At 40.4% G+C, this 14761-nt stretch overlaps 1 protein-coding gene across 3 annotated transcripts in view; it reads left to right on the top strand.

The window, feature by feature from the left end:
• KIF15 (kinesin family member 15) overlaps positions 1-14761 on the top strand; it is a 64079-nt gene that overhangs the window by 30857 nt on the left and 18461 nt on the right. For all 3 annotated transcript variants that reach the window (XM_072651413.1, XM_072651414.1, XM_072651416.1), the window contains exons 16-23: positions 20-161; positions 2032-2229; positions 3431-3538; positions 3916-4021; positions 8805-8970; positions 11957-12107; positions 14071-14156; positions 14635-14704. In XM_072651413.1, coding sequence (XP_072507514.1) covers positions 20-161; positions 2032-2229; positions 3431-3538; positions 3916-4021; positions 8805-8970; positions 11957-12107; positions 14071-14156; positions 14635-14704 — 1027 coding nt within the window. The remainder of the gene's footprint in view (positions 1-19; positions 162-2031; positions 2230-3430; positions 3539-3915; positions 4022-8804; positions 8971-11956; positions 12108-14070; positions 14157-14634; positions 14705-14761) is intronic.

Genomic DNA, 14761 nt, shown 5'->3' with positions numbered 1-14761 from the left:
TTTGGTGATATATAAACAGGAAGAAGCAGCTGGAACTGGAGTCAGAGCTTCAGTCCTTGCGCAAAGCAAACCAGAGCCTGGAAAGCATCTTAGAGGCCACCAAAGCGTCCAGGCGTCAGCAAGTGTCTCAGCTGAATAAGATCCACGCAGAGACACTGAAGGTAGGGATCAGGATTGGGGGGAGGCAAAGTCACCCTTTTATCTTCGGTCAGTCCGTGCTTTGTCCTACTGGCTACGTCACTCATTGTCTTAAGAATTTACACCCCCTCACCGCACGCCTTCATCCCAGCCTGGCCAGTGTGCCAGCTCTCTGATTGTGTGTCTTTCCAGAGACTTAGCTGCCAACACAGAAGGAAAAGAAGCTCTCAAGGTGGAAGGGCTCTGGAAAGCATGTAGAGTTTGTGGCAATAACTGCTTTTCAAAGTCAAAGTATTAGGTGCTTAATGTGCAAGATGAACAGGGATATGCCAGGAAACTGAGGAGTTTTGAACATGGCAACAGATGGAGGAAGATATATTTTCAGATTAATTGATTTTTCTGCCACATCCCTTCAAAATTTGGCTTTTCAATCAACAAGGATAAAGGGCTATTTTCTTACATTAGTTAAACTCTTGTATTTTTAGTTATTTCTGTTTATGATTGTTTTAGTAACTTTATCTTCTTCCTTTTTTCATTATTTAATCAAAATTTATGTTCAACATTAAAGTATATTTCAAACTAATTTTAACTGTTCCCCAGTAGAACGTAAGTTTCTTCAGGGCAGGCATTGGTTCCTATTTGTCTAAACTCTTGGTGCCCAGCACAGTGGCTAGCAACACCTGCTAGGTTCTTAACTGCTTTTTGAATTGAAATCAATTCACATCACATATTATGTACACAAGAGTAACCTTGCTAAAGTCTTCCTAAAATGTGTGTGTATTCGTCCTTCATTGCCAAAGAAGACCACGCCATCAGAGAAATAATGACATGACTTGCACTTGACTTTGTTTTGAGTGAGGGAGGGCTGTGCAAGGGCACCAGCCTCACTTCTCCAGAGCCATCTAAATCCAGTGACCAGATATTCATCAGGATGACTGGAGATGACCCAGGATAGGGGTTAAGTGACTTGCCCAAGGTCACACAGCAAGGTGGTGCAGTAGATAGAGCACCAGTGCAGGAGTCAGGAGGACCTGAGTTCAAAAAAATCTCACCTCAGACACTTGACACTCTTCCTAAAATAAGCAAGTGTTAAAGATAACCCTGATATTTTGAATGTGGGAGATTTGGGTGACTGGTGGGAGCCACAGACAGAAATTGTAAAGGAAAAAGAACCATCATGAAGTTTTAGTTGAGTCTTGATCATGTTGAGCTCAGGAGGAAAGTCAAGACCACAAGCATCAATGTGGGCATCTTCATCAGTCATCTATAAGAGGTTGCCTTGAAGATTGAAGCCTTGGGAAGAGAAAAGAAGGATTAAAGGCAGAGACTTGGGACACCCCTCCAGAGGGGTTAAGGGGAGGAGAGCAAATACCTCAGAAGAGCAAAGAGAACTGGTCAGACGGGGTGAGGGGAACAAGGATGCAGAAGCCAAGACAAAAGACAGGATCCAGAAGTGGGTCATGGTTGACAGTGTGACGGGAAAAAGATCCAAGAAAGAGGAGGAAGAAAAGGCCAGTGGTTTTCAAGGTTTAACTAATACACACACACACACACACACACACACACACACACACACACACACACACACTCACTCTCTCTCTCTCTCTCAGTCTCTCTCTCTCTCTCTCTCTCTCTGTCTCTGTCTCTCTCTCTCTCTCTCTCTCTCTCTCTCTCTCTGTCTCTGTCTCTGTCTCTCTCTCTCTCTCTCTCTCTCTCTCTCTGTAAGTCAGGGTTTTTTTCTTAGAGCCTACTCTGGCCCAAGAAATGTAGAAGATGATTTCTTACTTTCCTCTGATGTACCTTACCACAAGACACACACCTCTCTTCACACAGTTTTTAAATGATTATATTAAAATGTACTAATGCTACATTTCATAATCATTTTTGCAACAGATCATAACTACTCCAACGAAGGCTTATCAGCTTCGGTCTCGATTAGTACCTCGACTAAGTCCTGAAATCCTAAACTTTAGCTCCGTGGACACTCAGAACACAAATGACTTGGATACTGATATATTCAACGAGCCAGTTCCTCCAGAGATGAATGAACAAGCTTGTGAAGCCATTTCTGAGGAGCTCAAAATGGTTCAGGTAACTTGTTGCCAAAAGAAAGATCAATGCTGTTCTCTGTTTTAGTCCTTTATCCTGAATTTTGGCTGTTTAATTTCCTATAGTATTAAAATTGATTTTATATTTAAAGGTTATCTTAAATGTGGTATAATTAGAAGGTAGTGATTATGCAATTTCCCACATAGGGTTTGCTGGTATCTGTTTGCTTATACTCTAATGACTTGAATCTAAAATCTGTTGCCACAGAAACATCTAGAATTTGTTCCCTTCCTGTTCCAGAGAAGGAACTTTATAGAAAACTCTATAAATTAATCCAGAGTTTCAATTAGTAGTTTTTTAAATCAATGCTTTGCTACATTAACAAATGCTGAGAAAGTCTAGCAGTGATCCTGAAACAAGCTGGGTTTTCCTGCCATAAGGTGTCTCTTTGCCTCCATTGGGCTTTTTAGTAGATTTTTTGGTGTTTCTGGTTCTGGTGATGGCAGAATGAAGGGGTATTTATTTCACCATGTGCAGAGCTTGCATGTGCACCCTGGGGTACCAGTGGAAAAGGCAGGCAGCCCCTGCTCTCGGGAAGCTTGAATTTTAATTGGGAGGACAGCATATCTAGAAGGGGTCAGCTGAGGAACAGGTGGTAAGCCACGTGGATTGAGGCTAAGGGGAAGGCCTTGGATGCCAGGTTACATTGCTAGTTGGTCCCTGCTCCTCCAACCTGTGCCAATGGAAAAGGGGGAGTGGGGTGAGGAGGAGCTAGGGGGTGGTGGCAGCAAATCCAGATAGAGAGAGCAGAGCAATGGAGACAAGGAAAGGAAAAGTTTTTATGCAATTAGGCTCTTGGGCTTCTTTTTGGGATCTGGGCAATTCATAGGTGTCCCTCCGGGCCTGCTCCTACCGGTGGTAGTAGGAAGGAAGAAAACAAGCACTTACTAAAGACCTGCTATGTACCAGGCCCTGTGCTAAATGCTTTACAAATATTATCTCATTTGATCCTTACAGCAGTACTGGGAAGTAGGTGCTGCTGTTATCATCCCCATTTTGCAGGTGAGGAAACAGACGGATTGTGAAATCACCTGCCCAAAGTTATCCAGCTAGGAAATATGGGAGGCTGGATTTGAACTGTAGAGGCTTTCTGACTCCTAGCCACCCAATCATAGTAGTGGCACCGTTTGTGATCATTGTAGAAATGCCTTCCTCTCTGAGTGGCCTTTTGTCACTTTTTCAGGAACAGCTGAGTGTTCTTCAAGCAAAGCTGGATGAAGAAGAAAGTAAAAACATGAAGCTTCAGCAGCATGTTGACAGATTAGAGCATCATTCCACACAAACACAGGAGGTACAAAATTACAGAAAAGAGATCTAACATAAGAATGTGAAGTAAAGAAAAAAATGGTGTGTGACTTAGGGACTGAAGGAGAAAACAAAAAAATAGAATCTGAAATTCTGTGAAACAAGGATGTGACTGCTAGAATGAAATTCTAACTTACTGCGAATTATCACATAGTGCTAATGATTTTTGGCCCCCATCTTTTTTCCGTAAATATTCAAGATGAGAACAATGTGAATCTTTGGTAATTCAGATGTAATTAATGGCCAGGTTTTTTCTCATTGCTTCGAAGACCTTAAAACCAGGCTCTTTAAGTAATGAATTATTTTAGGTGTGATTTGATATGCCTCTGTTCTCTCTCTTAACTGCCATCCACTTTTCCAAAGCTCTTCTCTTCAGAAAGAACTAGTTGGCACAAACAGCAACAGGACCATCTCACTCGCCTGAGTTCCCTTGAAAAACAGCTTCAAGATGCTCACAACAAGAACGAGTGTGAGTGCTGGTACTTGGGTGCTTGGCGGGCTGGGCTTTCTTTTATATGGTTTCATTCAAATCTTGGGAGTTTTTGTCTCTTCCTACTGGGAATAATAGTCTTCGTGGTCTGTTTGTGTTTTTTGCTGAGGCTGGCCTGCTTATATTTTGATTGTAGCAAGTGTAGTAATCATAATACATTCTTTGAAACAGTTTTCACAAATATTTATAACAGTTGGAGAAAACAACATTGTCACAATTTGAAACGTTTATGCTGCCTTGAAAAGTGCCTGTAAAATATTATGTGTAAATCCTTGAGTGTCTTACTTCTCCATTCTTGTGCTTGCATCTGCAATATCATCGATGTGAGGACTCCCTCCAGTGGCACATGTGTGACCCATCTGTGGTTTGTTGTCCTGCGACGTGTCCATGAAGTGCTTCCATCCAAATGTTGGCAGCCACCCTTGAGCTCTCTTAACATGGCATGAATACCAAGAGTGCAAGTGGGCACTCATCAATTACTACTCATTTTTGCTATAAAGCCAATCTCACCTTTTTTTTCTATTTATAAATCTCCCTGATAATATCCTTTACACCATTTCTTTGGTGCAGTTTCATTTTGGTCGTGTGTTAGAGCCTACCTATTGCTGCCATGTACCTCTGCATTGTTCCTTGGGAGGTCCTAAGTTGAGTTCTGGGTAATTCCATGACTCAGAGCCATATAGCATCACTGGTAGAAGGCCCATATTAAATATATATGAGCCTTTGTTTTAGGGAGAAGCTTGGAATTATTGAAATTTCCCAAATGCAAATCAAACCCACTATCTAGCTCCTTTTCATTTCTGGGCTTAGTTAATTTTTCAATCGAATTTTTAAAAATTGATTTATTTTTAGTTTTCAGCATTCATTTCCACAAGATTTTGAGTTCCAAATTTTCTCCCCATCTCTCCCCTCCCCACATCCCAAGATGGCATGAATTTTGATCACCCCTTCCTCCAGTCTGCCCTCCCTTCTATCACCCCTCCCTCCTTTATCCCCTTCCCCCTTACTTTCTTGTAGGGCAAGATAAATTTCTTACCCCACTGCCTACTTATCTTATTTCCCAGTAGCATGTAAAAACAGTTTTTAACTTTTGTTTTAAAAATTTTGAGTTCCAAATTATCTCCCTTCTTCCTCTCCCCACCCACCCTCATTGAGAAGACCAACATTTCAGTATAGGTTATATAGGTGTGTAGTTATGCAAAACATTTCCATAATAGTCATCTTGTGAAAAACTTAACTATATTTCCCTCCATCCTATCTTGCCCCCCACTTATTCTGTTTTCTCCTTTGCTCCTGTCCCTTTTCAAAATTGTTTGCTTCTGACTACCCACCTCCCAATCTACTCTCCCTTCTATCTTCCCCTCCTCCCCCCACATCCCCTTCCCCCTTACTTTCCTATATAGTAAGATATCCAACTGAGTATGTATGTTATTCCCTCCTTAAGCCAAATCTAGTGAGAATAAGGTTCACTCATTCCCTCTTACCTCCCCACCTTTCCCTCCCTTATGAAACCTTTTTCTTGCCTCTTTTATATGAGATAATTTGCCCCATTCTGTCTCTCCCTTTCTCCTTCTCCCAATATATTCCCTCTTTCACCCCTTTATTTTTAGATATGATCCCTTTATGGTCAACCCACCCAGTGCCCTCTATCTTATTTATCTACTACTGCTGCTGTTGCCACAGCTACCACATCTTCCACCCTAGGTCTGGGGCTGGACACCAGCTAGACTGCGCACCCCTCTTTCACCCAGATCCCACAGAGTTTTCCCACTGACCTTCTATGCCATCTTTGATGTTTGTGGGTTGAGAAGTTTGGAAACTGCCACAGCTGCCAGTGATTCAGTTCCTGAGGCCTGTTCTGGCATGGCCCACACTGAACTGTGCTCCACCCCCAGCCCAGGGCAGTATACCTTTCCTGTCGACCTTCCAGGCTGTCTTAGGCTGGAGATTTGTTTCACTCTGTCATTTTGTGGGTTCTGTAGCTCTAGAGTTTGTTTAAAGTCATTTTTTACAGGTATTTGGAGGGGTTTGCGGGGAGAGCTCAAGCAAGGCCCTGCTTTTACTCCACCATCTTGGCTCTGCCCCCTTTCAATTGAATGTTTAAAAGATCAGCAAGTATTTTGTTTTTTTACCTCCTTTCTCCCTCTCCCCAGGGAGGGGAAAAAAAGCCCAGCCCTTATGAGAAATATATGTATCAAACAAAACAAATTCCTGTAGTGGGCACTTCCAAAATTTTTGTTTCTCATTCTGCATGTTAGTCCATAGTCTTCATTATGGGTCCTCTGAGGTCATCATCACTGCGTTGGTCAGAGTTCTTAAAGCTACATAATTGTTTATTTTTACAATGTTTATATTATAGTATGAATTGTTCTACTGATTCTGCTCAATTCACTCTGTATCACTCCATGCAGATCTTCCCAAGTTTCACTGAAACAGTTTTTATCCCTTTCTTACAGAATAATATTTCATTATATTCACATTGCTATTGTTGTTTAGTTGGGTCCACCAACTCTTCATGACCCCATTTGGCGTTTTCTTGGCAAAGATGCTGGAGTGGTTTGTCATTTCCTTCTCCAACTCATTTTACAGATAAGGAAAGTGGGGCAAATAGGGCTAAGGGACTTGCCCAGTGTCAGATAGCAAGTAAGTGTCTAAGGTGGGATTTGAACTCATGAACATGAGTCTTCCTGGCTACAGACTGAGCACTCTATCCATTACACCACCTAGCTGCCCTACATTCACATTAGATTATTCGTCCTTTCTCCAGTTGACAGACATCCCACATCTTTGTCACAAGAAGCTGCTATAAATATTTTTGTACATACAGAACCTTTTCTTATTTCTTTGAGCTCCTTGGGTCACAATCCTAGTAGTGGTTTTGCTATATCAAAGGGTATGCACAATTTACTAACTCTGGGGATATGGTTCCAAACTGCTCTCCAGAGTAGCTAGCCCAGTACACAGTTCCAGCAGAGGGGCATCAGTGTGTCTGTTTTCCTGTAGTGCTTCCAACAGTCATCGTTTTCTTTTTTATGTCTACTTTGCCAACCTGCTTAATTTTCTATCTATAGTATCTCTCCAAGGTTTATGGACGTCTTAGTTTGGACAGTGGTCATTCTTTTTTCAGCTTAGTTTTTCCTGTGCATTGTTACATTGAACTCCTTTGTTATGTGGTTATGGACCTCATTTAGGAAATACCTGAAAGGCCCAGAGTTGGTCCAGTCTCACAGTGTGTGAGGAGATGGTAACCAGATTGGGAAGGACATCATCTGACACCTGCAGCAATTCCCATGTGATCCTCAGGGCTCCAGCCATTGGAGTTCCTGAATCTGGGAAATGTGGTGGCCTGCTCAGACTTTAGGAAAGTAACTGTGGCCTTTGTGTAGAGGGTGTATGGAGTGGGCGGAGAAGTGACACTGGAGACCCATTGATTTGGAGTCAGAAGATCTGGCTTTGATTTGATTCAGGATTTCATCAATTACTATGACTGAGACCTTTGTCAGGTCCTTATCCTCTCTGATCCTCAGTTTCTTCCAGAGGAAATGATAATAAAATGCTTACCTTATGTCCCTCATAGGATTGGTGATAGGGCCAAATGAGTAATAATGCAGCCCCTGCCCTCCACATACCCTGTAACCCAGGGACATGGGCCTCCCTGCCATTCCTCCCACAAGATAAGTCCCAATTCCATCTATGATCACTGGCTAGGCCTCACTTCTACAACGCACTCCCTTCAAGTCTCAGTTCAAATTCAACTTTCTGCAAAAAGCCTTTCCTGATCCCCCTTGATTTCCGAGCCTCTCCTCAGTTTATCCTGTCTGTATCTTATCTGTACACAGTTGTTTACTTGTTGCCTCCTCATCAGACTGTGAGCTTCTGGAGGGCAGGGGCTGTTTTCTGTCTTTACAGTCCCAGTGCTTAGCACAGTGGTACATAGTAGATCCTTATTAAATGCTAATAGAATGGGTTGGCTTTATCTTTTTAAGAATAATTAGTGTTTACAAAAGAAATCCTACATAAAATCACAGGCCCAGAAGTAAAGGAAGAGGAATACTTTGAGTTCTCAAGTGTACTAGGTTATTCACTACTTAATTATTCAATTTCTTGACTTGAAATTCAGCAAAGACAATACTTGGAAAAGGTTGGGGTTTGGTTTTTTTTTTTGGTTTTTTTGCTTTGCTGTCATCCTGATCATTGGCATGATATGTTAAATTTGAGTTCATTTTGTTACTTCAGAAACATTCAGTTTTCAGGGGAGACATGTGGATGCTTCCTCCACCAAGAGATCACAAGCTCTTTACACTATAGTAGAGGATAGTAGCTGACACACCTTTGAGGATCCTCTGACATTCTGCTGGTTCTCAGACTATAGGCACACAGGCAGGTTTGTGTAGGACCTTATGAGCCTATATTCTACTGGTACTGTCTTAGAAAATCCACTGGTCATTAAAAACTGCTTTCACAGGGATCGCTGCTTTGCCCTGATTCAGGAATCTCTGCTTCCTGACTTCCCTGGGTTTCCTTCAGATCCCAGCACAAATTCCACTTTCTATAAGGAGCATTTTCTCTGAAATTATCTTCCCTTTTTTCTTGTTTGTACATAACTGTTCACATGTTTTTGTCTATATCCCTAGAGTGCCTGGCACATAGTAGGCACTTAAATGTTAATTGACTGTTGTCACAGTGCTACAGTGTAGCATCAAAATAGATTTTTTAGTGGAGGTAAATTCATTTATCTTACAAAATTAATATTGTTTTTCAGTCATGGCAAGTGAAATCCAGGACCTGCGTATAGTTCTTCAGTCTGCAGACAAGGAGCTGTCTTCAATGAAACTGAAATATAGTTCATTAAGAGAAAATCAGGAAAAAGAGCTCAGTCAACTTTCCCAAAAACACATGAATGTACAGCTCCAACTAGATAATGTCAGGTATTGCATTCCTGTTATCGATAAAGTTGCCTGATGATTTACATGACTGATTATCCAAAGTTTATCATAGAGATTATGTGTAGAGTTGTCAAAGTTTTGTCTGTAAATGACTTGAACATTAACTTTGTGTTGTTTGTGTCAGCCATTTCCATAGCTTACTGTCATAAGCTGTGTTTTATGTGTCTTATTTTTGCATCTACTTTCTGTGCTACTTTGAAGAATACACAGGTACCAATGTGGTGGAAAGGTGCCTAGCTTTAGAGTATGAAGGCCTAGATCTCACACTTCCTGCCTGAGTGCCTTGGGACCTCTGTAAGATGGGGAGACTCTCACTGCATGACATCAGAATAAGTTGGCATTGCTGACTTGGCAGAGTACTCTGTAAATCCAAGAGTATGTACCTCATTCATCAAGCCCTTCTTTTTTACCAACTCTGTTCTAAGTAATATGCCTGAAAAGATAGAGGCTATGGAGCAGTGGGACAGGCTTTAAAAGCCAAGCAGAAGAGTGTGTATTTTATTCTAGAGTCTCTAAGAGGAAGTCCCTGGAGCTTCCTGAGCAAGGGGTGATATGGCCAAAGTTGTGCTTTAGGGAAAGATGTCTGTCTGGCAGCTGTGTGGACGATCCATTGGAAAGTAGAGAAACTGGAAGCAGGAAAACCGAGTAAGACTTGGCTGTTGCAGTAGTCCATGGGAGGGGCCTAAACTAGGGCAGTGACGCTGTGAGCAAAGAGAAGGTAAAGGATGGGAGATGGATTGTGGGGCAGAATTTCTTACTGTGATCATTTCACATTTCGCTGGGTTAGTTTTTGTCCTGCCTCCATAGATGCCATGTATTACTGAACATAAATTAGCTGTAGTACTTTCTGTGTACCTTCTGACTACCTTCTGTGGGCTTTTGCACCCCTTATTCATTATGCATATTTTGCTTAAAGAAATGTAAAGGGAATTTTATTTTGATAACTATAAATCTAGACTTATCACTGAGAGAAATGGGTCTGATTTTTTTAAGAGCTGTAACAATTATGTTTAGTTTATTCACAACAGTGGATTTAGTACATTAAAGCAAAATTTGCTTTCCCTTTTAAAGTGGGTCCTGTTCACTGGTAGAGGCCTGTTGCAAGTCAGTGTGTTCCCATATAACTCAAGGCTTTCTTAGGATGACAGATACTCACCTGGAAATCCAATAGAACCTGAAAAAAATGTTCACTCAGAAAACCAGTGAAATAGGAAATGCAAGTTTTGTCCCCAGTTTACAGTTTGGAAAACATGCTGAGAGGGTGAGACAATGTGCACCAGTTTACCCTGTGAGTATCTGTCCCAAGTGGAACTTCTCAAACCCAGGTGTCCTGGTTCTCAGTCCTGTATACTTTTAGTATAAAAAATGTATATAATTACAACTATCTGTAAGCTGAAGAAGGGTGAAGATTCCTTGGAGCTTTCTAATATTTAAAAACAACATCAACCACCACCATCCTTTCTTTCTTACATGTACTGAATTTTATGTTAGAGGCCCTGGGATGAATCCTAGTTCTGTCACCTAATATATCATTGTAAACTTGTCTCTCTAAAAGACTCTAAAAGAATCGGACTAGCTGATCAGTTGTTTAGGTCATTTGCTCTGTGTCTGTGATCCTGTTGTGCCAGCAGAGTAAAAAGCATGCAGAATTTGGAAGACCTGTCCCTGAGTGCTCATTTTGCCACTTCTTGCCAGTGTGGCCTTGGGGCAAGCCCCTTACTCTCTGGGCCTCAGTTTCCTCTTCTGTAAAAAGAGGGAATTACACTCAGTGGACCTCCAAGGTCCTTTCTAACTCTAAGCCTGTGCTCCAGTGACCTTTGATTTCTGTTGCATCTCTGCATTTATAATTCCTTCAACCTAAATGCCGATGGGTTCTCCTTTAAGAGGGCGTTGGGTGAAGGATCTGGAGCTTACTCTTAGGTTTAAATCAAACAAACATTGTATTAATGATTTTGGTTAAGTATTACCTATCTTCTTGCTTTAATTCTTAAGCAGAATATACTAACCATAATTTAAAGCAGCCTTTGCTTGATGACTCAGCATCCTATTATGAAAATCAGTTGCGACCCTGTGCCATACACAGTAATATCTTCAGGGGCTATTGAGAATTGCAAACTTCTTTGCTCCTATATGAAGTGACCTCATAGTATTGAGCTATTTAAAATGGCATCTGCTTTTTTTGTCTGCGTTTTTATAATATTTTCATCACCATCTGTTCATCTGTCCTTTGTCATTTCATGCTGTTGTTGACGTATTTTTCTTTAGCAGAACTCTCCATTTTTTTCTAATATTCATTGTTAGAATAAATCAGAAAAAAAAAATCAAATTGCAACCTTATTGGAACTGTATCAGAAGAAAGAGTAAATCCAAGTAGGTTCTGAATAAAGAATCGAGGGGCTCTGTGGTGGAAAAGTATACAGACTTTTTATTTTGGATTTTATCTTGGGTGGCCAAAGGCTGTTTTAAGCTAAGGGAGTTCCAGAAGAGTGAGTAAATGAAACCATTTGATTCAAGCATATTAATTTTGAGTAACAAAAAATTCTTTGGTAGTGAGCTTAGGATGCTTAATGATTTAATTTTCAAAACAGAATTTTTTTTTTTTTTTACAAACCTAGCTATTTTGTAAAGCAAGTCCTACCTGTAATGAAACCACCCTGGAGGCTACTTGGGAGGTGGTGAAGAAGCTGACTCTCAGCCAATCTCCTTGCTCATCCTCTTCCTGGAAATAGCTTTCTGTCAAAATGAGTCAAGTTTTGTCCTCTCAAATATTTTCTGGTACAGAGTAATTGGATGGAGTTGAGATATTTTTAAAATTGTAATTCAGATGAAATTATTAGGTGCCTTCCACTGTGAATTGTGTTTGCTTTGGAGTAATTAAATTGCAAATAACATACCCCTCAATTATCTGAGTAACTAAAATGCATCGGAAGTCCCTATTTAACATTGTCAAAATATTTTCACCATGAAGACTAGAGCATGAAAAGGTGCTTGAAACCAAAGCCTGCCTGCAGGACTCCTATGATAACCTTCAGGAAGTAATGAAGTTTGAGACGGATCAGCTTTCCAAGGAGCTTCAGGACAGCCAAGAAGCAAATAAGACTCTGCAGGTTGAACTCAGCGTAAGGCCGTGCTTTTGTTTTTAGTTATCGCCTCTGATGATGGGATCTGAATCTTTAATGCTCAGTCCCATTCAGGAGCTGGCATTTACCCTCCTCCCTTGTCCTGGAATGTTATTGCCAGTTTGAGTTTCAGGCTAAATTGACAACCAGTCATCCCCATCATGGTTGGCTCTTAAAATGCACTAATTAACTGGAGTGTTATTAAAGCTAAATCTCATCAGTGTACAGTTTTCTTGAAGCCTTGCCTTGTGCTAAGGTTCTGAATGGTAACTCATTGGAGAGATCTCTACTAGACGCTTGATGGTTGTAGCCGCTGTATTCACTTAGGGGTCATTATGTATTGCCATGCACACAAAGACCGTGTTTTGTTTCGTTTTGTTTTTATGTGTGAAATTGCCCTGGGAGACTTGTAAAATGAAGAGAAATATTATTGCTGTTTGAATAAATATGGAAAAGTACGTAGGAAAAGACTTGCCAAGTTCTATATACTTTTTAGCTGCCGTTAAGAAGGTCACATGACGGCTGAGCTGAGCATGGAGACCAGACGGCCTTCTAAGCAAGGTTCTCATGTGGTGATTTCTTGCTCTCATTTCTGAGGTGCTTGAATGAACGATGGTTTGAAGGAAAGGGAATCTTCGTGCACACATGGACTGTCTTTGTTATGCCTTCGTGCTTACAGAAGTTAGACTTGTCTGTTAATAACTACAATTTAGCAAATGTTTGTTAGGGACCTAGTGTGTGTCAGGCCCTGGGGCTGCAAAGATTTAAATGAGATAGGCCTTGCCCTAAAAGACCTGAGGGTCTAAATGGTTAAACAACATGCCCATGAAAAATTAAAATACACAATATATACAAAGTGATTTCCTAAAGGAAAGCAGCTAGCACCTTCAGGACTTGAAATAAACTTTCTCTAGGCAATAGCACTTGAGATGAGCTTTGAAGGAATTTGGGGGTCGTGGAGGGGAGGAGGAAGTGCATTCTGGGCATTGGGATTAGCCAGTGTGAAGGCACAAAGGTGGAAGGTGGATTATTTGGTCATGTGCAGCCAGAGGGCCTGTTTAATTAATTATAAGTGGAGAATGTGAAGGAAAGCTTGAAAAAGTGCCTGGAGCCAAATGATTTAGGACTTAAAAGCCAAAAAGAAGAGGTTATCTTTTATCCTAGAGACACTGGCACCCTGAGAGCTTCTTGAGCAGCGGTCAGAACTGTGCATTGAGATTATCAATTTGACAGTTGTGTGGAGGCCAGTGGATTGTGAGGGGGTGGGGAGAGCTGAAAGGCAAGTAAAGACACAGAAGAGCCTTAGATGATTAGATAGAAAAGTTGAAGATGAGGTAAGTCAAGTCCTGCTCCAAAGTCACAGACTTGGGCGACTGGGAAGATGGTGGTGTCCAGTAGGCAGTGATACAAGACTGGTTTTAGGAGAGACTGTAGCTGAATGGATAGATCTAAATTGAAATCACTGAAATTTTTCTTGAACTGAGAGACTAGATTTCATATAGCTCTGTGACCATTTTGATCATTTTGTATCCCAGCTTGAAAACCTTCAGTGACTCCCCTGCCTTAGACACCATCCATGGTGCCCTGTTGTTTATGAAATAGTATCTGTTTTCTATAACTAGACAGTTTGGGGGCTTCTGCCCTAACCCCACTTTGAACTTTATCCTCCAAAGTTTTCTTTTAGCAGCAGCCAGACTATTCCAATCATTGTTTCTCAATTGGGGCATAGTGTTGCTCACACTATTTTCTTCCCATCTGTAAGTCCTTTCTTCCTACCTTGCCCCAGTTATCTGAATCCTTCCCTTGTGTTCAGTGCTCAGATGAAGTCCCACTCGATAAAGAGTATCTTGCATCTGTTTTCCCTACTTTTTACATGGTGGGCACCAGAAAAAGCAGATCGACTGAATAGGTGTTATTGGTGTTAATATGCCTGGTATTAAACGTTACAAATTGTGTCCTTTAGAATGTGTTGGAGCTTTTAGAAACAGAGAAAGAACGTAATAACAAGTTGATATCGCAGTTGGAAGAAGACAAAGAAAATAATTCTAAGTGAGTACTGTTTAGTACTTTTTCTTCACAATTATAGAATATCTTAAATTTAATACCTTTATTAAATTTTTATTTCTGATGATTGCAAATAGTAACTTTTTAAAAATTTTCACAGTAAATATTAGATCCTTTTTGTTAAACATTTAAAGTTTAAATAAACTTAATTTGTCCAATATTTGCCATTTAGTCATTGTTGTTTTTGTTAAAAAGAAATTAAAAACCGTAACCAGGATAAATAATTATCTTTCAAGTATTCTGAGTTTCTCTAAGTAGGTATTCAAAATTGAATTTTAGAAGATTGAAAACAGTTGTTATTAAAATGTCTAATCTATAACTATATCTTTATATGATCTGATATAAATTATGTCATGATCATAGTGGGGATGTAACTTTAAATTAGCTTTTTAAGTGTTGATTGCTTAGATTCATAGAATATTTGTTTGAAATAAGTCACCTATGAAATATATTTCTTTTTCAGGAAGTTCTTAGAAGTTCTTGATTCAGTACAGCAGGAGAAACAGAAAGAGATCGCTAAGTGTGAGCAGCAGGTAACTAGCATGTTATTACATCGGTATTAGAGATTTTGTGGTTCTTGATCGGTTTAT

This window comes from Notamacropus eugenii, chromosome 3, assembly GCF_028372415.1.
Source record: "Notamacropus eugenii isolate mMacEug1 chromosome 3, mMacEug1.pri_v2, whole genome shotgun sequence".
Classification (NCBI taxonomy): Eukaryota; Metazoa; Chordata; class Mammalia; order Diprotodontia; family Macropodidae; genus Notamacropus; species Notamacropus eugenii.
This window is presented reverse-complemented; position numbering and strand designations above follow the sequence as displayed.